This window comes from Cibotium barometz, chromosome 50 (genome assembly GCF_041138505.1).
Source record: "Cibotium barometz isolate CiBa-2024 chromosome 50, ASM4113850v1, whole genome shotgun sequence".
NCBI classification, from domain to species: Eukaryota; Viridiplantae; Streptophyta; class Polypodiopsida; order Cyatheales; family Cibotiaceae; genus Cibotium; species Cibotium barometz.
The window spans coordinates 6,011,423-6,036,000 of NC_141095.1; the positions used below are offsets into that span (position 1 = coordinate 6,011,423).

The 24,578-nt window shown below is 45.9% G+C and overlaps 1 protein-coding gene across 1 annotated transcript in view; it reads left to right on the forward strand.

Moving 5' to 3' along the window:
- Nucleotides 1-24,578, forward strand: part of LOC147609763 (LIMR family protein Os06g0128200-like) — a 126,347-nt gene that overhangs the window by 73,341 nt on the left and 28,428 nt on the right. Inside the window, exons 2-12 of the mRNA XM_086787332.1 lie at nt 3,137-3,222; nt 3,597-3,724; nt 4,355-4,462; nt 4,586-4,684; nt 4,938-5,060; nt 5,292-5,354; nt 5,447-5,511; nt 5,708-5,817; nt 12,974-13,088; nt 13,288-13,353; nt 13,704-13,814. Of these exons, the coding sequence (XP_086643458.1) occupies nt 3,137-3,222; nt 3,597-3,724; nt 4,355-4,462; nt 4,586-4,684; nt 4,938-5,060; nt 5,292-5,354; nt 5,447-5,511; nt 5,708-5,817; nt 12,974-13,088; nt 13,288-13,353; nt 13,704-13,814 (1,074 nt within the window). The remainder of the gene's footprint in view (nt 1-3,136; nt 3,223-3,596; nt 3,725-4,354; nt 4,463-4,585; nt 4,685-4,937; nt 5,061-5,291; nt 5,355-5,446; nt 5,512-5,707; nt 5,818-12,973; nt 13,089-13,287; nt 13,354-13,703; nt 13,815-24,578) is intronic.

Genomic DNA, 24,578 nt, shown 5'->3' on the forward strand with positions numbered 1-24,578 from the left:
CATATGCAGAGGGTCTATACCATGCCCCACAGCAGCCACCTATACCTCAGCCACAGGAGCCTCGACCTACCACAGCTAGCTTCTTTACCCACTCGATGGTACAGGAAGCTATCCGCCGCCTACAGCATGGACGGGCCGCCGACCATATGGGCCTGCAGGGTGAGCATCTCATATATGCAGTAGATTCTTTGGCTCCTTTTCTTGCACACCTGTTTAACAGGGCACTAGCAGAGGGTTTGCCTGCGGAGTGGACGATGCACACCATTGTGCCGATTCACAAAACAGGGGATATGCTGGATCCGAGCAACTACAGGACGGTTATGGTTGGCCACGTGCTGGCCAAACTCTATGGTGCAGTGCTGGAGCAGGAGCTTAGCTTATATGCTGAGCGAGCAGGTTTACGCTCATCAGGGCAGGCAGGCTTCAGGAGAGCTTTCTCTACCACTGACCATGTATTCACTTTGAGATGTATGATTGATCAGGCCAGAGTGAGGAAGAGAAAGCTCTATTGTTGCTTTGTGGATTTCCGCAAGGCATTTGACACAGTACCACGAGAGAGGCTCTTTCAGCGCCTGCAGTCTCTTGGCATACCAGCAGATATGACATGGGGCATATATGCATTATATGAGCAGGTTTTTGGGCGAGTCAGATGTCCGGGAGGTATGTCCGAGACTATTGCTAGCACCATTGGTGTGAAGCAAGGATGCCCACTTTCCCCCACGCTATTTGGGTTATACATTGATGAGGTGGCTGACTTCATTACACGGGGAGGCGGAGATGGAGTTGATTTAGCAGGTACCTCAGTACATATTATGCTCTATGCTGATGATATTGTATTAGTGTCTGAGTCCCCCGGTGGTCTACAGCAGCATCTACATGCACTCCATGATTTCTGCACACAGAGGGGTCTTACTGTGAACCTTGGGAAAACCAAGGTTATGGTCTTTCATACATCGAGACAGGGCAGGAGTCAGCTGACATTCACTCTCGCAGGATGCCAGGTGGAGGTGGTGACATCATACGTGTACCTAGGGGTTACCTTCTCTGCAGCAGCCACACGCTTTACCATGGGTTCAGCAGCCAGAGCTAGATTGACACGGGGATATGCAGCATTGGCTATGCTAGAGAGACAGTGCCACCAGGCGCATTTTCAGGAGCCCCGGACGAAGGGGTGGCTATTTGACACATTAGTCACACCGGCATTGATGTATGGAGCAGCAGTATGGGCGCCAGGCCTTGCTACCCATTGGTGGACACAGATAGAGAGACCACAGGCCCTCATGATGGCACGCATGATACGCAGCAAACCGTCAGTACCTCATGACATTATCCGAGCAGAGTTTGCTGCGCCTCCTATGATGGTAGAGGCCATATTTCAGACTATATGCCTGCTCGACAGATTCAGAGAGATGCCACAGGACAGATTATCATACAGAGCTTTTCAGGCATCTAGACAGTTGGCTGAGGCAGGAGACAGAGGATCATGGTATGCACAGGTCACACATTGGTTCTCACAGCATGGCCTAGACATGGATCATCTACCACCATTCCAGTATGACAGGGATGCACCACATATCCGTCTCTCTCATAGTGAGAGGAACAGAGTATTGAGACAGGATCTATGGCAGCTCTATACACGAGAGACATGGATATCGCCTACACAGCCTCTTCCACCGAAGATGCTATACTACAGAGATCACTTCATGAGTATCACTGATGATGGATTTATAGAGAGGCCTAGATACATGGAGGGCTTTTTACCACACGGCTCCCGAGTGGCTATTGGTCAGCTCAGAGTTTCATCACACCGATTGGAGATTGAGACTGGCAGAGCAGCACGGATCCCCCGAGAGGAGAGGGTATGCAGATTGTGCAGAGAGGAGGTGGAGAGTGAGGAGCATTATGTATGCAGATGCAGAGCATATACAGCCATCAGAGAGAGATATCCCATTTTATTCAGAGAGCCACATTCCCTACGCCAGATCTTTGAGGCAGCAGACCAGCGCATACTGGGGAGATACATTCTAGACATACAGCGCCACAGAGAGACATTATTACAGGCTCAGACAGCTCCAGAGGGGGGGCGACAGACACAGATTACTACATTTTTTCAGAGATCCATACCCCTCCCAGCCCCTACACGGCAGGGAATTACTCTCCAGAGAGCAGAGACACTTAGAGCCCGCAGGAGACAGAGGACACCTGGCTTTCGGACACCACGCCTATACCAGAGAGAGATGACAGAGATCAGAGCTCAGTTTCACAGAGAGGGTGAGGAGCGACTGGCTCGCTTCAGAGCACACCCAGGCATGTTCTTCAGGGAGCTGTGGACACCCCCTTCACTGATGTATACCATTTTATACCCCCAGTATGGTACAGGATGGAGCTAGCTAGGTTGCATATCATGATTGTATACTCCATGCATATAGCTTTGCATTCTCCTAGTAATAGAGCTCCATCCCCTACACACCCAAATTCAGCTTTTTTATTCAGTACTTTTTCATTTTGTTGGGATGACAGAGGATACCCCATACATGTACTCCGATTTGTCTCATAGGCCGAGTTCGGTCTTTTGGAAGACGTTAATAAAATCTTTCTTTCTTTCTTTCTTTCTTTCTCTCATTTCTGTGTGTGAGCTTCTCTACCTTGCACCTAACCCTAATGTGTAGGTTTGTGTGTGTGAGTGTGTGAGTCCAACACCCAACAAGAAAAACATTTGGGATATGGAAGTTGAAGGCTACACATAAAGATTCAAATCTCTCTCTACATACGTCTACAAAAGGCCAAAATGATCTATGAGACCAAAAGGATTACATCATGTAAATGGAATACATTGTCATGGGTACTAAAATGAAAGAAAATGACAAAGCTAAAATGCTAAAGCTGAGATGCTAGGGCTGATCCATGTAAAAAGAGCATCAGGCTCACATATCATCCTAAGATATCCCGCATGGGATATCTTAGGAGATGTATTTATGTTTTATGCACACTATTTTGGTTCCCTTTATTGGCAATTTGGTGTCTAGCTTTTCTCAGATTACAAATTTATGAAGGTTGAGCGCTTTTGTTAGCTGTGCATTTAGGTGGCTGCATCTTTCACTGGTAATCATTGAATACTGTTGTTTTGGCTGTGCAGGACTGCATTTCGAAGAGTTTGCAGTGCACTTATGTGGGTTATGGTGACAGCAGTGGTGGTGGGCCTGGTTGTAGGCATCTTGTATGGTAAGCTGAAATCCCCTTTCTCTTACGTAGCTAGAGTGCCAACTACCTGCAAGATCAATTTTAGCACGTGATTAAGCTTATTTAATCTCCGTTTATGGTAATTAAGATGTGGGATCCCCTATTGTGCCATTGAGTTGTGGCAGTGTGCTGAAGGGGGATAGGTTGGGCAAGTGTGGGCGGTTGGCAGGGCTACTGATTATGAATTTTGAGAACAAAAACTCAAATGTACCTTGCATAGTCTGCAATGGTCTCAGATTAGCATTATGCTTTACCTTTGGAAACCTGATGAACTTATTGGCTACTTCATATTTGCAACTATAAATTTGCTTTGTCCTTGCTATTGATTAGCTTTTTGATTGCTTGTCTTCATGTAGGTCTAGTGGGCAAAGTGGACTTCACAGTCCAGCGCCTTTCGTCTGTGGCTACACCTTTCACCACTGATTTTTCTTCCTTGACTAGTTCTCGTCCTTGCCTGGGCACCAGTTCTAGTGAGAGAATCTCTGTAAGTAAACTTCTTGGTGTTGTTTCTGCTTTGTTTCTAGTTTGACCTAATTTATACATCCCACAAAGCCCTCATGTTTGGGGTTCTGGTCAGTCCATTAGTAACAAGCATTGCAAAAGGTGATGCTCTAATTATGTTATCTTAGACCTGTGCAATGTGTATTTGGGTGCGTGCGCGTGTGCATGCATATATGAAACTACAATGTACATTGATGATGTGCCAAGAAAGCTGGTATAGTTGACAATACTTACAAGCAAGCCATTGCTGACATGATCGACTAGATGATGTGTATGGAGGCGGCTTTCACCCACTCGTACTGTGAACACTGCTGGTAGAGACATTATAGAAACTAGCAAGTTCTTTTTGAATAGATGGCATGTATGGGTTGGTGAATATTACTAACATTACTGGTCATATACTACTATCTATTTAATACTATATTTAGAACTTTTGGTAGTTTTGGGGGACTGTTAAACAGTGAACACACATTTTGTGCTAACTGCGATTGCGATCAAGTAAGTTTTTGGTCATTGAGGCCCAATGGTGGTAAGATATCTTTTTTGTATTTACCCAGATAACTCTATACATTAAGTGATTTGGCCTAAGAAGACTTGTGATTGTCTGGAATAGTGCTATTCTTATCTGGCACCAAACTCAAAGGCGACGTGGACATTCACAACATCATTTCCTGAATATGTTGTGGCTCTGACCACTATTGTGGGATCAGTGCTTTTTTCGGTATGCTATCTATGGTTGTTCCGAGACATGATAATATGATATACGTAGAATGTTCTTTTAATATACCAAGAAGCTGTTGTCTCATGAACAAAATTTTGACCAATGTTAGCACTTATATTGCAGATTTTTGGCGGTGTTGGAATAGCTTGCTTACCTTTGAGCATGATATTTAGTTTCCTTCGTCGTCCAAAGGCTATCATTACCAGATCCCAGTACATAAAGGTGAAGGCTTGCACACATCCACAAGTAGCATGTTTATGTTTTTATCAAATGGAAGTGCATGCGTCCACAGTGCATTTACATATATCACAAGGATTCTTAAATGGTATGCTGTGAAGCATCTTCCACACCCGCACGCACACGGCATGCACACCCACATGTGGGAGCCCATATTCTCAATCAAGAGCTGCTGTATTTATTATGGATGGATGATGATGTTACTCTCTAAGAATTGCAAAGGGGTGTCCATTTGCAGGAGGCAACAGAGTTGGGAAAGCGTGCAAGAGATGTACGGGAAGTGGCACTGGCCCTTCAACGAGAAGAGAGAAGCGGCAAGAAAGGCCGTAAATGGAGGAAAAATGTTAAGATGATTCAGCAGGTTGGATTGATAAAATGCATATTTCTCTAATCCACACATTAAGCACTTCTATTCATTGTTAGTGATGTGGTTTGCACCCATGGATTGGCCACCTGGTTTTTACAAGGGACTGTGAATGTTGTGCATGTCGAGTTTACAGTTTTGAATTTCTATAAGTGGACCGATTTCACATTTTGGTGATGCTCGAGCTTTTGAGTTACGTATATAGGTATTTCAAAATTTCTGGTGCAGGAACTCTTGCTTTTGGAAGATGATGTGAAAGCTTTGGAAGAAGTCTATCCTCAAGGAGAGAAGGTAGCGAGCATTGTCAATAAAATGTCACACTGTAAAGAACCTCATCTGTTGTTGCTTTTGTTTTACTTTTTCATGCCATGTCCCTTGTGCAGGCAGATGCATCATGGGCCTTGACGGTCTTAGGCTATCTTGCAAACTTTGTGTTGGGATTCATAGGGTGAGCACTTTCATTTCTATGACGAGTATGCACATAGGTATTTGTGTTGTTCTGAGCTCTTCGGGCATGCACACACATAAATCAACAATGAGTGTCTCATGTTGCAGTATTACCAGATCAGGTTTTGGGTAAGGGCATCTGTTGACATTTGGCAACTTTTTGAAGGTGCTTCAACTTTGCTCATGCATTTGTGCAGATTATGTGTATCTGTGGTATGGGTGCTGCATATCATACTCTACATGCTTCTTCAGCCTCCTGTTTCGCCTTTTCTTAATGAGGCCTTTATCAAACTGGACCATGTATGGGGTAAGTTTTGCACTTAAAATGAAATGCTTTTAATTTTAGAACATTGCCTAGTCATGTATGATTTGTATTTTAGGATTTATCCAGTAATATAAATTGTTTACCTGCTTTGTATTTATCCAGTAATATAAATTGTTTACCTCCTTTGTTTTTCTCTAGCTGAACTAAGGGATTTGCTTATGCCTTTTTTTTGGGGGGGAGAAAGAAAGAAAGAAAGTTATATTAACGTCTACGGAAGACCCAAAGGCCTATGAGACCGAAAGTAATACAATGGTACCATGGAAAACTAAAAGAACAAGTAAAATGAAAACATCTGACAATACATGTGATCAACAGATGATCCTGCGTAGTGTGAGATATACTGTGATCAGCTAATGACGATACCCGCCTCGGCCAGAACTGATCCAATGGTGGGGTGAATGTCCGGCCTCTGTGATGGGAGCGTTTCATGTCGGTGGAGAACCTCACGAATCCGTCTCTGTGTGGTGGAGGGTGCTGATGCTTTGGGTCAGGGGCGTCTGGCTCGCAAAATGGATCGAGCTCTCTCACTAAGAACTCCTCTGGGGCATGGAGCTGCAACATGGGTACAAGTGGTGGGTTCTGATGTCGTAGTAGAGGAATTGTTGTGGGCCGTGGATTCCGATGTGGATGTGTGTACCACAAAGAAATCTGTGATGGCTCTTTGTGAGGTGTCCTGTTGGAGCCGGGGCTCTCTCTCAGCATGTTGCCTCAACACTACATTCCTGTGTCGTTTGAGCTCCATCAAGTACATGCCCAAGCACCTCTGATTTTCAAATTGTATCACTTGTGTGAGTGGTCCGAATCCCTCTCAGAAGAGGCAATGGAATCTCCCCCGTATCTCATAGTAAGCCGGGCAACTGAGCATATAATGGGCCTCATCCTCTACTGCTCGTGTGATGCATATTGTGCATGTCCTCCCCTCATGTGGGATATCCTCAGCTCTGCCAGTCTCTACTCTGAGGCGGTGGAAGGATACCCTGAGCTGGCCAATTGTGATACGCATAGCATGTGACATGTGTATCTGGATGTATCCCGGGATCTCAAAGAATCCATCCTCGGAGAGTCTCCAGAAGTGATCTCTATAGTACTTGCACTTCTTACCAGTCTCTGATGGAGACACCCATGTTTGGTGTATGTGTATAGCCTGAGTAGATCTAACCGGATGATCCACTTGATCTCTTGTCGTGAGAGATCAAGGTAGGGGGAATCTAGGCTATACTGAAACAGGGGAAGACGGTCCATCTGTATGCCATGTGCATGAAACCACTCGACTACCTCGGAGTACCATGCATGTGTCGGTAACGGTGGCAGCCGTGTCGTTGAGAGGAGGAGGGCAGTCCAGCTTGTCTCAATCGCTCCCTCTCCCTCTCGCTGTATAATTGCATAGAGGACTCTAGTGCTAGTCGTGGGAGGCGATCTCTGTCAAGCGTGTATATATGTTGAATATAAGTGACAGTTTGAAAAAGGGCATCTGTAACTAGTGGGGCCACCCCAAACTCTGCATGTAGAATGTCATGTGGTATAGATGGCTTACTCCTGATCATGCGTGACATCATCACTTGTAGCCTCTCTATGCTCCTCCAGTGATCCTTTCCTAGGCCTGGGTCCCAAAAGGCGGCACCATACATAGCCGCTGGTCGTGCTAGAGTATCAGAGCCCTCACTTAGTGTGAGGTTCTTGGAAATGTGCCTGGAAGCACTCTCTCTCCATACCGGCTAGGGAGGCATGCCCTCTTGCAAGTCGATCGGTGGCAGCTATGGTCATGCAGAACAAGGGCCTGTAAAAGTGACTCCTAGATATACGTACTTCCGCACAATCTCCACTGGGGCATCTCTGTATATGAAAGAAAATCGCGAGGCGACTGCATAAGATGTGTTGAAGACCATAACCTTGGTTTTGCCCAAATTGACCATAAGGTCTCTTCCCCTGCAAAATCTGTCCAATTTGTTTTTGTAAACCCTTGGCTGAATTTGAGATCAAGACAATGTCGTCAGCCTATAGCAATATGGGCACTATTGTCTGAGCCAATGGTGAACCTCTACCTCTGAAACTATCCACAAATACTACAATCTCATCAATGTATAGGCCAAAGAGTGTAGGTGAGAGTGGGCAGCCCTCTTAATCCCAATAGTGCTACATATATCTCTAGAGGTCCCATTGGGTGCATGTACTCGGCCGAGTACTGCCGCATATAGTGCCATCACACCCCATGTCATCTCATGTGAGAACTGGAGCTCTTGCAAGCGTCCTATGAGACGGGATCGAGGGACGGAGTCAAAGGCTTTGCGGAAATCCACAAAGCAACAATACACATGTCTCTTTGAGGACCTCGCTGCCTCTATGATATCCCGTAAAGTAAAGATATGGTCCAGCGTGGAGAAGTTTCTCCTAAAGCCTGCTTGGCTTGATGCTCTGTTTCCTAACCTCTCTGTTATAGAGCTCATCATGTCCTCTAGTACTGCCCCGTAGATTTTGACCATTGTGTGACCAATCATGATAGTCCTGTAGTTACTTGGGTCTGTGGGGTCTCCTGCTTTGTGGATGGGGACAATGGTGTTAGTATTCCAGGAGAGTGGGAAGTCTTCACAGAGTGCTATGTTAAAAAGACCGGCAAGATTGGGAGCCAATACGTGGTGCCCATGGGCAAAATGTTCCGCGCGTAGATCCTCATGATCTTTTGCTCTCCCATTACGCAGCTTTTTAAGAGCCCTAGTGACATTGGGGGAATCAAAGAGATAAGATGATGTAGGCCAAGGGATGTGTGACATTTGTGGTGCACATCATACAACTGTCGTGCATAGGCTTCCCAAAGGCTAGGATCCGTGATAGGTGTAGGTGCTCTTTTTTCTTCAAGAATGCGCTAAGCTTTTGAGTTGTCCTTGCTTAAAAAGAGCTGGTATAACTCTTGTTCTCGTTTGACGAGAAATGCCCGTTTCTTTCGGCGAGTGATTGTACGGAAGATGCGTTGCATCTTATGTGCTGAAATCAGTCCATGTTCCCTCTCGCGTAAGAGGCGAAGCCTGGTGGTTTTGCACTCTTCATCATACCATCCATTCTGGGGTTGGGATCCCATTGGCAAACTTGCTGTGGAGCATGTGGTGTAGGGGAAGCTGGCATGGGTGGAGTCGCGGATGATGGAGGAAAGCTGGGATGTAATGGTAGAGATAGGGAGGGATAAGTCGAGAGCTGAAATGTGGCGGGAGAGGTGGTCCTCATAGATGTGGTCAAGATCATGATGGAAATGAATCTGGGTGAAGGTGGTGACGGGGGGTGGTAAGGTGGGGCATGAGATCGTGAAAGAAAGTAATGCATGGTCAGCAAGTATGGGGAGAGGAGGGATGGTGAAGTCTGGGATGTGTGGTATAAGAGTGGGAGACCCCATGAGGTAATCCACTGTACTAGTGCCTCCCCCATGCGGAAAAGATGTAAGGCTGTCTGACTGTGGCGGTCTGGATAGCCCATTATGTATAACCAGCTCATGCATAGCCCCCATCTCCAAGAAGTGTCTACCATATGGTGTTGCATTTCCCATACTCTGGTTGGCCCTCTGGAGGCCCATCTCAGCCAAGTCATAATGGCATCTCCCTGGAAGTCATATGTCTGCACTTGTCCCCCTTTTATCTGTGCATTAAAGTCTCCTAATAGGAGGACCTCTCCTTGTTGGGAGAACTTTGCAATGTTGCAAATAATGGCATGTATGGAGTCTCCCCTTTCTCTGTCAACCTGCATGCATATTTTGATTTCTCTGGTGGGAAGTAGCATACTGCAATATGCATCACTCTCAAGCCAGGCCTGGCTAACCGCATCCACATAAAGCGAGCCTCCTCATCGTGTCTAACCATTGTGAGCATGCCTCTCAAATGAGGCTGAAACAAGCATGGCACTCCTCCCGAGCCGTGCCCCCCCCCCCCCCATGGTGCGTGTTTGTCCTCTGAAAGCCGACTCCCATGTTTAACCCTCCACTCTGGGTAGCCCTTCTTGTTCACTTTGCCTTCAAGAGGGAGCACTGTCACGATTGTGACTTAATCTCTCTTAATTATCTGTAATTACTGTTAAATTGTTGAATGTTTATGATTGTCAAAGCTAATGGTATGGCCTTGTTGCGTGAGAACTGCGCCAGTTGCAATATCAGAAGCATCTGTCATGACTTCAAAAGGAAGATTGGGGTCTGCAATTGCCAGTATTGGGGTTGTTGTCAAAGCAACCTTTAGCTTATCAAAGACGTGAGAAGTATCATTTGTCCATCGAAATGCAAGGGCTGACTTTAAAACCTCTCATCAAAGGTGGTGCAATTTCCGAAAACTTAAAGACCTTTGTATGATAAAAATTGGCAAGACCCAAGAATGATCTGACATCATGAATGTTTTGCGGTGTCGGCCAATCTTGAATAACTTGTATCTTCTTAGGATCCATGGAAATGCCATCCTCTGAAATGATGTGTGCAAGGTACTCTAGTGATGTCTTGAAAAATTCACTTTTCTCTGGTATTCATGAATCCGAGGAGGGCACCTCTATGCTATACTGGAACGGAGGGAGTGCTCCATTTGCATGCCATGCATACCAAACCAAGTGCTCACCTAGGCATACCAACACTGCGTGTCTCCGTCTAGTGCCAGCTGTCTTGAGGACTCTAGGGCGAACCTGGGGTATCTGTTTGGTGGGAGCTCCCATAATCTGTGCCAGTATGTCACTGTTTGGAAAATAGTCTTTGTCACAATCGGTGCAGCCCCTATCTCCGCCTGCACAATCTTGTGTGGCACTGATGGCTTACTTCTAATCATGCATGAGATCATCATCACTAGTGGCCTCTCCATTGGCTTCCACCCATCATATACGTCCTCTCTGTCTGTCTCAGTTGGCTCCTCCCTCCGTCTCCTCATGTGGTATAAACTAGGACCCCAGATGGGAGCTCCATATAGTAGTGCGGGTGTGACTAGTGTGTCAAATAGCCAGTGCTTCGTCCTCGGCTCCTGAAACTGAATCTGTGAGCACTGCCTCTCAAGTAAGCCCAAGGCTGTATAGCTGCGCATCAATGTGGTTTCGGCTGATCTGCGTATCCACTTCGAGGAGGTGTTAAAGATCATAACCTTGGTCTTCCCAAGGTTTATGGTGAGGTTCCAATCCTCGCAAAAGGCCGGGAATGCATCCAAGTGTCTGTGCAGCTCCTTTGGTGAGTCGGAAATGAGGACAATGTCATCTGCATACAATAGAATGGGTATCAAAACTCCTGCCAAAAGCGCTCCTGGACCTCAGTGTCTGTCTATGTAGTCAGACACCTCATCAATGTAGAGCCCAAATAGAGTGGGAGATAAGGGACAGCCCTGTTTTACCCTGATAGTGCTATGTATGTCCTCTGATTCCCCCCCTGGGGCCCGCACTCTGCCAATGGCAGACTCATAGATCCCCCAAAGCATCTCTGTTGCCAAGTGTTGCATGAAATGTGTTTGAAAAACGTTTTGTACCTTTATGAAAACTTTTTGTTACCTTTATGGGGGATAAAAGTGCCTCAAAATCCGAGAGTTCTAGAAACATCTATAATCCCTTTTAGCATAAAGAACGTGCAAAATTTGCCTATCTTTGCAATAACCATCATTAAAATTAAACATTTTACATTGTGAAACTCGATTATACATTTTTTATTCTCATTCAAGATTTCAATAGAGTTATAGATAGAGAGTCTAGAGACCAAACTTCACTAAATAGTATCTCGGAGGTGTGTTTTCTTTGTTGTCTTGTATGAGACAGGTTGCTCTAGCAATTACGGAGCTGAAAAAAAAGGGGTTTGAAATGTATGAAATGTTTTGTTCCTTTTCCAGGGTATGAAACAGGTTTCTTTTTGCAAGAAATTTGCGATCTGTCACACAGTCTAGGGACTGAAGCCATCAAATGGCCCATGCTGTAGATGTGCATGAAAACGTCTTGCACTCCTTTACAGTGGGATGATAAGCCTGAAAACAGTCCTGTTGGTTGCTTTGTGCAGAGCATGTGAAATGTCCATAGGTGCTAATGGTCGGTTAAGGGGCGATCAAGCTTTCAAGTTCCAATGGCATCAGAAACAGAATCCATAGGTGCTAATGGTCGGTTAAGGGGCGATCAAGCTTTCAAGTTCCAATGGCATCAGAAACAGAATCCATAATTCTAGTATGGCTTGGAGCATATACATGCTCATCTCTTGACTCATCTTCTAGTCTTTCTCCATCTCCATTTGTCTTCTCAACAACAAGGGTGACAGTGGAGCGAATATCTATTTCAGATTTGTGAAAGCTGATCTGTAAATTTGTATGCTTTATCTCTGTCGGCAAATGCAAGTTTGCATTAACAAACAAGAGGTCCAAAAAGTTCACCAAAGTAGTTAAGGCATACACCTGGCTGAAGCTACAAATGGTGAGGTTTTGAAGCATTGGGCGTTTATCACCCTTATTTTCAAGTGATGGCACCAACATGAAATCTACAATTGGCAATACAAGCTATAAGTTTGTGACATGGGTAGTGTGACATGTTACAACTTCATATCACAGCAATGAGCAAAAGGTTTAGGCATAGTTGTCAAAACGTTGCAACAGAATGGAAATGGCAACCCCCAAAGCGTGTTGAAAACAAAAAAATGAAAACGGAAATGGATGCCAACACCATGTCATCATGCCATGTCATAGGGTTGGTTGTATTCCATAGACAGGCTTATGTGCACATGCCACAAGTAGGAAAGATTGCAACTTATTTGGACGTGCACCACAATGGTGATGACACAGCTGCACTTGGGACGATGCTGCTCATGATCTTTTTATTCAACATTTTCATAGCCAAGGGCTTTTGGAGCACAGTTTATGCTGGCTAGTAAAGTGAGTGAACACAGCTATGAAGCTGATGGCACAACTTATTGAAGAGGGATACACAAAGACAAATTTGAAGTGTCTTTGGTTACTTGGTTGATGAGGTGGATGTCGTAACACTAGTACACAGTTCTTCATTAGGAGGAATCTAACAATGTTTACTGTCTAGTGGTTTCCTTACAAGGAATGAAACTGTTAGCTTCTTAGCTGTGAAATCAGTGATTTCTTTATCTGGAGTTGCCATTCATTTTGAAGCTTCATGTACTTTTAGGTTCTAGTGTCATGTTAACTTTCTATCCTTTTCTCAGGACTCTTTGGAACGGCTGCTTTTGCTTTCTTTTGCTTCTACCTCCTTTTAGCTGTAATGGCTGGGGAGATGCAGCTTGGATTGAGGCTTGTCTTCGTTACAATTCATCCAATGAAGTAAGCACCACATCTTCACATAATATTAGTTTGAATGGATGCATTTCATATCCTGAAAGCCAGGTTTAACACTTTCTCTCTTGCGAGACTTTATCTTCTTATTGTGAAGGTTATTTTGCATAGTTACATGGTGTAGTTGTGTGTCAATCTTTGAGTAGACATATGCTGATAAGGTTTTGATGTCCTTTTTCTGCTGCAGGTGGGGAGGGACATTAATGAATTCTTTCCTCTTCAATGTCGGGCTCATTTTACTCTCTTCAATCAGGTGACTGTTATTATAGTTCATAGTCATATAAACACCAAAGCACACCCTGAGGGAGATGTGTAGACACACATAGTATATCGACTGTTAGTAACATCACAATGTATTGTGGAAGAGGAGTATGCCACTCTTCCCTTTGAGGTGGGAGCAAGCTGGGGTTTGGTCATAGGTGATTCGATAACTTGGCTGTGCATGCCACGGATATGAGCACTGCCTTAAGCTACTTTCTGAAGGTTGTGGGAGCAAGCTGGGATTTGTTCATAGGTGATTTGATAACTTGGCTGTGCATGCCACGGATATGAGCATTGCCTTAGCTGCTATCTGAAGGTTGCTTCTTGTTGTTTAATTTGCAGTGTCATCCAATTCAGTGCCACAGCATTTGCTTTGTATGCCCAGGCAACGGCTGTTCAAGAAATATTCGGTCATACATTAGAGTCACTCAGAGGGATCAAGTATCTATTCAGGTCAGTAGAGAAAGAAAGATATATTAAGCGTGAACTAAAGACCCAATGGGCCTGAGAAAGAAAGAAAGAAAGAAAGCTGTATTAACGTCTACTAGAGGCCGAACTCAACCTATGAGACAAATCAATGTACAACTGTCAGTGTCCTCTGGATGTCCAGGAAAAAAAGGACAAAATGAACATGAAAAAACTATGAAAGTACTGGGGAGAGAGAGAGAGAGAGAGAGAGAGAGAGAGAGAGAGAGAGAGAGAGAGAAAGTTGTATTAACGTCTACAAAAGGCCAAATGACCTATGAGACCAAAAGGTTACATCATGTCCATGAAATACATCATCATGGGTACTAAAACAAAGAAAGTAAATCAAATAAAGCGGGCCCTTTTACTACATGAGCCTGTGTGTACAAAAAAAAGTGTCAAAGCTGCTCATCCTCCTCTTGAATGGTGTACAGTGCAGCAATGTCCACCTCGTGCGGGAGTACATCCCTATGGCATTTGAGGATGACCTGGATCTGTAGTTGGCAGGTGGAGGGTCTATATCTCACGGGTCTGTTGGGGGGATATCTTGGACACATAGTGTTCAAGGAAGGGATTTGTATGAATCTTGAGAAAGTTGAAGCTATATTGGGTGCATGGTGCCAGGGGATCAGGGGCTCAGTTGTGACCTAAGTGCTCTCTCCCCTTTGGGTGAGCCCGGGTGGTGGTGATCACATGATGGGAACCAAAAAAGTTTGTAGTGGAGGTGTGAGAGGTTTTGACTTGATCCTGTCTCCTTGGGTGCTGTCTCACTAGACTTTACCAATGACAACGAAGCTCCATCAAGTACAAGCCCAGACATCATTGATCTCTATAGTGCATCACCTGTAAGAGGGGGGGCCAAAACCATCTCAGAAGAGGTAATGACATCTCTCGCATATCTCATAGTAGAATGGGCATCTACATATGTAATGGTCCTCTGTCTCCATCTCCCTGGTCCTGCATAACTTGCATACTTGGGCGTCTTGTGGGATGCCGTCAGCTTAAACTGGGTGTGAAGACAACATGAAAAATGTATACATAAAAACTAGATGTCGAAGGAAAATACAGGGCCAACGCATTAGTAGTCCCGTGTGTACGTTATAGTAGGTGGCCAAAGAACCTAGTGTGTTTGGACTCACAATGTGTGTACAATGTAGCAGGCAGCTGAAGAACCTTGTGTGTCTGGTGTCACGTGCATCCCGCACTTGGATGCCACGTGGACATATGTACAAGCGAGTGTAGGACCTAGAGTGGAAACTGGTCCCTTGTGAGCCCAGTCCGGGACGAGTTTCCACTCTAATAAGTGTCCAAGGTCAGGTGTATAAGTCCCATACATGGTCTTCGTTAGATATGCAAGTCCCGCACATGAAGTAGTGCCAGTCTGTACTGTGAGTCACCCTTTAGAATGATGATAGGTGTTCCGGGTGTTTGGCTTGTAGCCAGAGACGAGGCATTTGAGGAAAAGCATGTAGTTGCATGTAGTAGAAGGGGCATCCTTGTGGGCCACCCTAGAAAGGTTTTAAGACCCTTGCCTACAAAGGGGGTCTTGTGGGCCACCTAGGGGCAAAGGAGGCCCATGGCCAAGCCCAACAGCCACCATGTGGATGGGCATGCTGTTGGCCAGGCCTGGAGGGCCTGGGCAGCAAGGCGGCCAGGCCTAGAAGGGATAGGGGCTAGGTCGGCCAGTAGCCTGTCAGCCAACAGCAAGGCAGGCCAGCGCATAAGGCTTGGACAGCAGCCTGGACAATATCTCCAGGGCGGCCAGCTAATAGGAAAAAAGGCGTCTATTTAATGGTAACAAAACAGGTTGTGGAAGATTATTCAACAGGCTGACCACTGTAAGAGTCCCGACCAGCATATAAGAGTACTATATAAGCATAGGCTCGAAAGTCTTTTAGTCATCTCATAATTCACAGTGTGTTGAAGAACTCCAAGGGCCAGGACAGCCAAAGGGAGCCTGAAGCAAAGGTGAAGATTGAAGGTCACGAACAGGTCATACACAGGCTGAAGGTTTACAGCCACAGGAAGATCTACAGATTTGAGTCTTTTTCTCATCATTCAATAAAGCAAATACACCATCCTTGGTGGGGAGCTTGCAGAGGGTATTTGGGACCCAATCGGGTGTACTGTCTTCATTGTGATTTTCCTCTCTCTCTCTCTCTCTCTCTCTCTCTCTCTCTCTCTCTCTCATTGATCGGGCTATAGAGCTGGGGCGGTCCAGGCGCCCCAAGATGAGAGGCCCATCTCGACACCGGCGGAGACTACAATAGAGGATCAGGACCATACTAGCACGGCATGGGAGACGTCCAGTCAGAGTACTCACCATGGAGGACATTGAGGATATCCGCCATTGATCGATGAGAGACATCTTTGGATAGTGATGTGTATGATGCTTACCTTTGTTGCTGGAGTTTTCCTCCCAGATGTTATCCATTAGGAGCTCCTAGTACTGTACTTTTCCTCATAGTTGTTTCAGTTTCAGTTAATTGTTTAGTTGTTTTTAGCTTTTCTTACACAGACATTGTATCAAATCCACCAATTGTTGTAACCTTTTTGGTCTCATAGGTCATTTTGGCCTTCTGAAGACGTTAATATATCATTTCATTTCATTTCATTTCTCTCTCTCGCATTCTTACTTCCGGTACATTGTGCAAATCGTCAGGAGCCAAGGTGCTGAATATTCGTTATCCGAAGTATAATCTTGTCTGGAAGGTTCCACATGTTACATTGGTATCAAAGCTTTGCCTTTTGGTAAAGAGATTTAACCAAGAAAAAGAAGGTAGTTTTTTTTCCGCTTGTGTGGTTGGTTTTCAGACACCAGTTGCTCTCCCAGTCTGGTGCGACTCCTGTCCCTCGAAGAATGGTTGGCTTATAGCCTCCAGAAGCGAACGGGACCATCTTCCCCACACATAGTGTATGGTATTGTTGTGGTCCGGGAAAATCCTCACCAATCCCGCTATGGCAAATTCCGATGATGAAAGAGAACACCATCTGTTTTCTTGATAGCGATTGCTTCCAGAAGCCAAGTCATCACGGATGACACGAACGCCATGTTCTGGGAATTATGCCCTCCCCCCCCTCCTCCCCCCCATGCGTCATCATCGAGAACCTTTCCGAGACCCATGCTTTGGTTGTCCCTTGAGGAGTTAACACAACATTCCTGTGCGTTATATGAAATGCTGGTATAGGAGGTAGAGCTTCGAACATAGGTAGCAATCCGTGCTGTCGCATCAGACGACCAAGGATGACATGTGGAGCACGAGCGACACCTTGCACTTCTGGATGGAAGATTAGTACTGGCGACTTCTTTGATTCATCTTCACGAGAAGGTGAATTTTAGTATAACGGTAAACTCTATCCCACAACTTTACATTCTTAGATTCATCAGTTTGAAGACTACTCTACTAGTAGGAAGGTAGACATAGAGAAGGTGGTGTTAGCTAGTTACTACATTGAAGTGGAAGCCCTCTCTGATAAAGTGGCACAATGCAAAAGCAAAACATAGGGGAGAGAGAGAGAGAGAGAGAGACATCAGACAATGAACATCTTTATTATGTAGCAAGAGGCTTTACAATGGCAATACCAGCTGGCAGATGGTGTAGAACAAGTGCATGTAAATGAGTGTTGGATTGAATCAACAAGTGAGGAGGGAAGAGGACTTTATATAGGGAGGAGTTGTTAGCATTATTCATCTCCTGGTAGTGTGCCCAAGTTGTGTATCAGGGGTGCCCAGATTTATCCCGGGCAGCACCATATTTTTCCCTCTACTTAGGGCCCTTGGTTGTAGGGTTGGCCACCCATTTTTCACACGTTTATTTTGTCCAGTCGTGGGTCTTTTTCCTAGAGCAAGTCAGCCAGCTCCAGTAGGGGCTATATAAGGCCAGGCTCTTACTCACTTGTAGACATCTTGACAGGGGCTTCTAGGCCCGGGTCCTCCCTTAGGGGAGTTGCTCATCATGCCCACTTACAAGGACCACCCCTTGCACAGGGCTGATTGTATCATTGCTTCTTCTTCATTATGCAGATTCGTTTTCTCTCTCTCTGTGCCTATGTCTTATGCTTTTGGCTTTGTACTTTTGACATGGTATCAGAGCACCGGGTTGAGGCTCTTCTACAGAAGGTGCTCTGGCGTTTTTTCTGAGAGAGAAGGAATTCTGCATTTTTTGATACTGCTGGTTGTAGAGGAGGAGGGAGCGTTTTGGTCTTTGTCTGGGGCGGCTGGAGGAGGTACAGGGCAGCCCCTACTGGCTGCGTTTTCTGCAGGTCTGGGGCGGCCAGAGTAGGTACCCAATTGGCTGCGTTTTCTGCCCTTGTGAGCAGGTGAAGGGCAGCCAGCATGGCTGCGTTTTTTCTCTGAATGTGGCCAGCCTGGTTGCGTTTTTCTCCAGAGGAGGTGCTGGGCAGCCTGGCTGCGTTTTTCTCCAGAGGAGATGATGGGCAGCATGGCAGCGTTTTTCTCCAGTGGGGGTGCTGGGCAGCATGGCTGCGTTTTCTCCCAGAGGAGGTGCTGAAGGTGCTGTGTTTTTCTCTTCCCTCTCTTCTTGGTACACGTGCTGCCGGCTGGTTTACAGAAGCGTTTTTTTGCATTACCTCATCTGCGTTTTTGGAGGCAGTGGAGGCAGGTGTTCTTTTCCAGGAATGGTGCCTTCCCACATGGCCTTCAGCCCTTGCTCGGCCAATCTTTGCTTTGTCAGAGTTTTCAAACTCATGGGTGCACACTTGGATTCACATCCTCGAGGTGTGTGGAAGACAGTTAGTCCTTTCTCGACAGCAGAGGGGGTCTATGAGTTTGTGCCAATTCAGCATAGTCTTGCTGGTGTATAGGTGTTTCCTTTAGGTTCTCAGGGTGTTCACCTTGAGAGGGGGATGTGGTTACTTGGCAAGGTGAGCCACTCCTATTCCCCAGGCAGATGGCCTTCTGGATTACAGGGTACAGGCACAGGAGTCTTGTTACGACCCTGTGTTTTTCCCTCTGGACAACAAGCAGGTGGGCACGGGCACGGGCACGGGCACGGGCATGGACAGATAGTGTGAACATTCATTAAGTTGGATATGAAAAGGAAACCCATATATGGTGGCCAGCCCAAGTGTGAAAGGGGACAAAAGGGATTTTATTGTTTATAAGGTTTAATAACCTTTGATGATAAAAATATTATTATTTTAAAAGGCATGCATTTTTGCTAATCGCTTTTGGCGTTTTTGAGAAAGCGCATCGCCTCTTTATAAAGCGAGGGGTGGCGGAGCTGAAGGAGAGCAGGGTCACCGTGTGGAGTCGAGGTGTGGTCATCGTGTGGTACAAGCAGGCGGGCTGTGAACAGTTGCGGGCGCCAGGCGGGTTGCAGCCAGCGAAAGGACACCAAACGTGCTATGTGTATGGATTGCAAGCAACTAGCAACTAGACAGGTGGGCAGCTAGGCAGGTGTCAACTAGGCGGGTAGGCTGTAGCTAGTTGGGCAGCCAGGTGGACGCCAGGTGTGGGAAGGCGGTGCAAGGGATGGGCGCGCAGCAGCGAATCTGGCCAGGTGCTGGCGGTCGTGGAGCAGGTCACTTGCATGTGACAGCCAGGCGGCCGGTTTTCTGCAGCATGGAGTAGACCGCATCGCTGAGGCATCTCCGCAACTACACCGGACAGGCTTAAACCAGCATGATGGAAGCGGGTCTATGGATAAGCTCACTGGATATCCTTTGCCCCTTTGCTTACAGCACCTATTTGTTATAGGGCAGCAGACCGCCTCTGAGGACACTACGCCTTCTGAGCCTCGACTGAAGGCACCCGCACCAGCCGAGAGACCTTTCTCTCTCTCTCATCATGGATTGCAGGTTTTGTTTACGAGATTGGGATACAGAGGATCAAGTTAAGATGCACAAGATGATGTTCTTGGAAGAGATGTGTTGTTACTCTTCATCTTGGACTTATGTGTATTCAGGGATTGCTTGACACATCCTCTATCTTTCTCTCTCTAGGTTTTGGCAACCATGCTTGAATGGTTTATCTGTCATGGAAATAGGACATTGGTTTTCGAGAGGAAACAGGCCTATGGTTATGGGATAGAGGTCTATGGTTTATCGATTTTACAGGTCTTTGGTTTCATGTGGAAAGCATGTCTTTGGATTCATGTGAACAGGTTGTAGTTTTCTGGAGGTTACATGTAAGGTGTGACTATAGGGAAGGACATATGGTTTGGTACAGCCCTACTGCTGTTTGGGAAAGGGTTTGAGAGATCCATGTTAGCGATGGAGAAGACCTTTTCAAGCAGGGAGGTGTGCCTCCTCTATGGAATGCTTTGCTGAATAACGAGAGTTCTTAATTGAAAGTCCTGGGTGAAAGCTTCGAGGGATCCTATTGGTAGAGGATTCTACAAGTTGTACTTTGTACTTTGTACTCATATTTGATCAAGTAAAGAAATACCGCAAGGAGCGCCACAGTGTTTTTGGGCCAATCGGTATCCTTGTACTATTTGCAGGAGCACTCTAGCTTCCTCTGTTTGTTTTCTTTTCCAGGTTCCCATGGGTGATGAAGTCTTTTGTGTCCGAGTGTTTGTTTCACCGCCTGATAGATTTATGAAGGCCGGTTTCAAGTCTTCATCCCTAGGATGAGCATTGATTTGGGAGCTCGGTGTACAGGTTGATATCGGCATTCATGCAGAGGCAGGCTAGGTCACTTGGTGACGAGTGCTGTTGTCGAGGTTCACAGGTACTTGCTCAGTTGTAGGATGGGAACAGGATGCATGGCAGGTGTATAGGTTCATTGGGTACAGGTAGGTACCAGTGGAGCAACAATTTGGAGCAGATGATTTACATCAGATTGTGCTTTGGGATGATGAATTGTGGATGTTTTGTTCCACGAGGACCTGTGACTAGTTGGTTGGGAGCTTGCCAGTTGGGAGTGTCAGGTTTTGGTAGGAGAGCTTTCTTGAGTTCAGTGCCATAGTTAACACCAAAGAGCTCAGGGGGTGTTGCCATGTGATTGGGTGACTCATAGGGGTGTGTGAGTAGTAGTCCCATCATGCGACGGCGAGTTATGGATACAGGTTTTAAAGGTCAGGTTCAGCAGGATTGTCAGCTACAGTGCTAGAGGTATGTTTCTTCCACTTGGAGTGTTAGCAGGACAGAGAGGCATTCTTGGACCGAGGGATATACATAGAGATTCGGAAACCTTGTATCTGGAGATTGGTGCTCAACAAGCTCAAAGGTGGAGGCTTGAGTACCATGCCTGATGTAGACATTGTGGGCCTCTAGGGTGTCTAGAGGGGGTGCCAACAGGGAGACAGTTTGACGGTGTTCTCTAAGGAGCAGATTTTTTCTTGGAGGTAGAGAGTCAGACAACATCCTTTCTTGGGTTGAAGAGGGAGCACATTGTGTGGACTGGTGTGACACAGATTGGGTTGGAGATATGGACATCTGGTGGTTCATTTTTGGATTTTGCTGGACTTCTGGATCGGGAGAAGTTTCTTGGAGTACGTGGCAGAGGCGAGAGCAGATCGACTTCTCGACTTGCTTTGGAGGTTTCCTTTTCCAGCTCCTTGGACCGGTTTGTCTCCCATGATCTGAGAGGGGGTGTTAGCATTATTCATCTCCTGGTAGTGTGCCCAAGTTGTGTATCAGGGGTGCCAAGATTTATCCCGGGCAGCACTATATTTTTCCCTCTACTCAGGTCAGGGCCCTTGGTTGTAGGGTTGGCCACCCATTTTCACCTGTTTATTTTGTCCAGTCGTGGGTCTTTTTTCTAGAGCAAGCCGGCCAGCTCCAGTAGGGGCTATATAAGGCCAGGCTCTTACTCACTTGTAGACATCTTGATAGGGGCTTCCAGGCCCGGGTCCTCCCTCATCATGCCCTCACTTATGGGGACTACCCCTTGCACAGGGCTGATTGTATCATTGCTTCTTCTTCATTATGTAGATTCGTTTTCTTTCTCCCTGTGCCTATGTCTCACGCTTTGCGCTGCGCACTTTTGACAGGAGTGTAGCTGGCTGTCTGCCTCCATGGAGCTGGCTAACAACAACAAATTACCCCACGACTAGCATAAATGTGAAAATACATGTGTAAAATAAAAGGTCCAAGTTCCCACAACACGAGATGCACAATATTCTAACAACCCCTCTAGAGCTTGTAGTGTGCAAAAAAAAATCTGAAGAAGATGCAACCATGGACACTCCAGTATTGTAGATACTTGATACACCTCGGAAAGAGCACCTGCCAACTTGACTTCTCGAAACAAAATGCCACCTTGAACAAAAAAGAAATTTGCTTGGCTTCAAGTATAGAATTATAAGTCTGTGGAAAACACCGTGCCCATCATCCCCTAAGAGTAGACGGTGAACACATCATGTCCCAAAAGGCCTCGAACAATTAACTTAGGCCATAATCTTTGCTACACCGAGTAATAGACTTGGAACGCATCCAATAAAAAATGAACTTGTCTCGCCAGATATTTTACTTGCTTGGAACTCCGGCCATAGTTGTCACGGTACGAAAATAAGATACCGTACGGGATTTTTTGGTACGATATGAAATTTTCGGATACCGTACGATAAAATATGGTTTTTTTTAAAAACACTTACAACCTATGGAGCTTCAAGCTTGAATGTGACGGAAGGTTGGGAGGGGAGAAGTCTACAGTGCTTGAGGAACCAGAACATGGATATGTGTCTCCCAGTTGGATCTCTCGATTGTCTCCAAAAAAGAACCTGGATGGGTAATGCAATACCAAAGGTCTCCCAGTGTAGTGTTTATGACTAAGGGACCGTCCTTGCACAAATACGAGCAGTGCATCTAGGGTGATAGGTTTAGGGACTCCTCTCTAGATCAAAATGGCCATGTCCAAATCTTCTCCCTCGTACATAACTTCAGAATCTAACTGTCTAGCCTACCTATACCAGGGATCTCCAAGTGATGTAGCAAGATTCTCTCATCCTACCAATCAAGTGTACACTACCAGTCTACCTTGCCAGTTTTTTTAGGTCTCTCAACAATCCCATATGGAATACTGAGTGGACACGAAAGTTGTAAAGTATTGTGAGCATTTGGGATCTTCGTTAAGCAGGGTTTCTATGTTTTTTAAAAGCATTTGGAATTTCTTTTTTCAAAAAAAAAAATTGGGGAGGAAAAAATCGTACTGTATGATACCATACGGTATCGCACCATACGGTACGAATGGGTTCGTACCGGTATGAGAAACAACCATGACTCCGGCACACTGGTCCCATGCACCAAAAGTCGAGGCTTGTGACAATCCCCTCTCCCTCCCACAAGCCTCCTCTGGCTAGAAGCACACGGGAGAAACTATCGGTATAACTATAGAAGCTGGCCTTCCAGGTCCTCCCTGGCTTTTGCAGCCTTGGGAACACTAGAAGTATCAAAGTCATCATCTTGTATATGATTATTGCCCTTCTTTGAAAACTTGGTCCAGGCCCGGACATTACCTTTGGTCTTGCAATCCTTGGCCAAGTGACCCTAGAGTAGTAGTGAGACTCGAAACCTGCAAACAAACAATCAACAAGGGGGTGCAGGCTTGACTCACCTTCCAACCATGACAGCCGTGGGCAAGCCCACAGTCTTGGCTGTCCCCACCAAGCCACGAGCTGAGCTAACTAGGTTGACGTACCGACCAATCTCCTCCTCGCGACGTCCCATACCGCCACAAAGCTACCCTCGCGGGCCTCGAGATTGCTGCCGGCCTCGGCTGCGTAAAGCAAGTGCACGTCTGCACTAGATCCAGGCTCCAAGACCATAGAGCTCTCACAAATCTCGCGAGACTCTATCTGACTAATGACTAACCTTGGCCACCCTTTTATAGCCTCTTGGCCGGTCATCGGGCATCCACACTTGGGTGCCCGCCCGTCCATACTTGGATGCCCGCCCGTTAGTCTATCCCTAACTCAGCTCGCCAATAAGCCTGCCTAGCTCCAAGCTTCCCCAAACCTCGAAGCTAGTCTTGTGTGCGTGTAGCACATGGTAGATACAAAGTGTGCACATGACATACTCCCCTTCCTCTAAGAGCTCACTCCTAAGCTCACTAAAAAGCCAGGGTAATCTCTCTGAAGAGTACTCGATGTCTCCCATGTAGCGTCCTCCTCAACACGATCCTTCCACTTGATCTTGTATTCCGTGATAAGCGTATTACGCAATCTTCTTTCACGAAATCCAAGAATCTTTTCTGGTTCGTGTGGAACAAATGTCATGTCCTCGATATCTATAATTTCTTGAGGAGTAACTAACTAGTCTATTCCACCCAGTACTTCCTTAAGTCTACTGACATGAAATACAGGATGAACTTTCACATGAGAAGGCAAATCCAATTCATATGCAACTGAATCAATCCTTCGTGTTATACGAAATGGTCCACAGTATCCAGGGGATAATTTCGGAGATCGACCTGTTCGTAAAGTCTCGGAATCTTTCGAAAGTCGCAAATACACCATCGTTCCTTCAGAAAACTCTCTGGGTGAATGATGTCTATTAGAATAAAATCTATCTCGGTCTTGAGCACTTCTCATAGATTCTTTCGCAACTTGTAACATTTCTTGCATATCTTGCAAAAAATTACGTGTTGCATCATGCTGAAGTCCTGAGAATCCTACTGTAACAGGTGATCTAGGTTGAAAACCATACATAAGCATGAAAGGATTAAAACCTATACTCGTATGCTTAGTACTGTTATATGCAAATTCTAACATAGGAAGATAATCCTCCCATGAACTCTGTCTTTTGGATACATACGCTCGAAGCATATCCTCCAAAATCTGATTCACT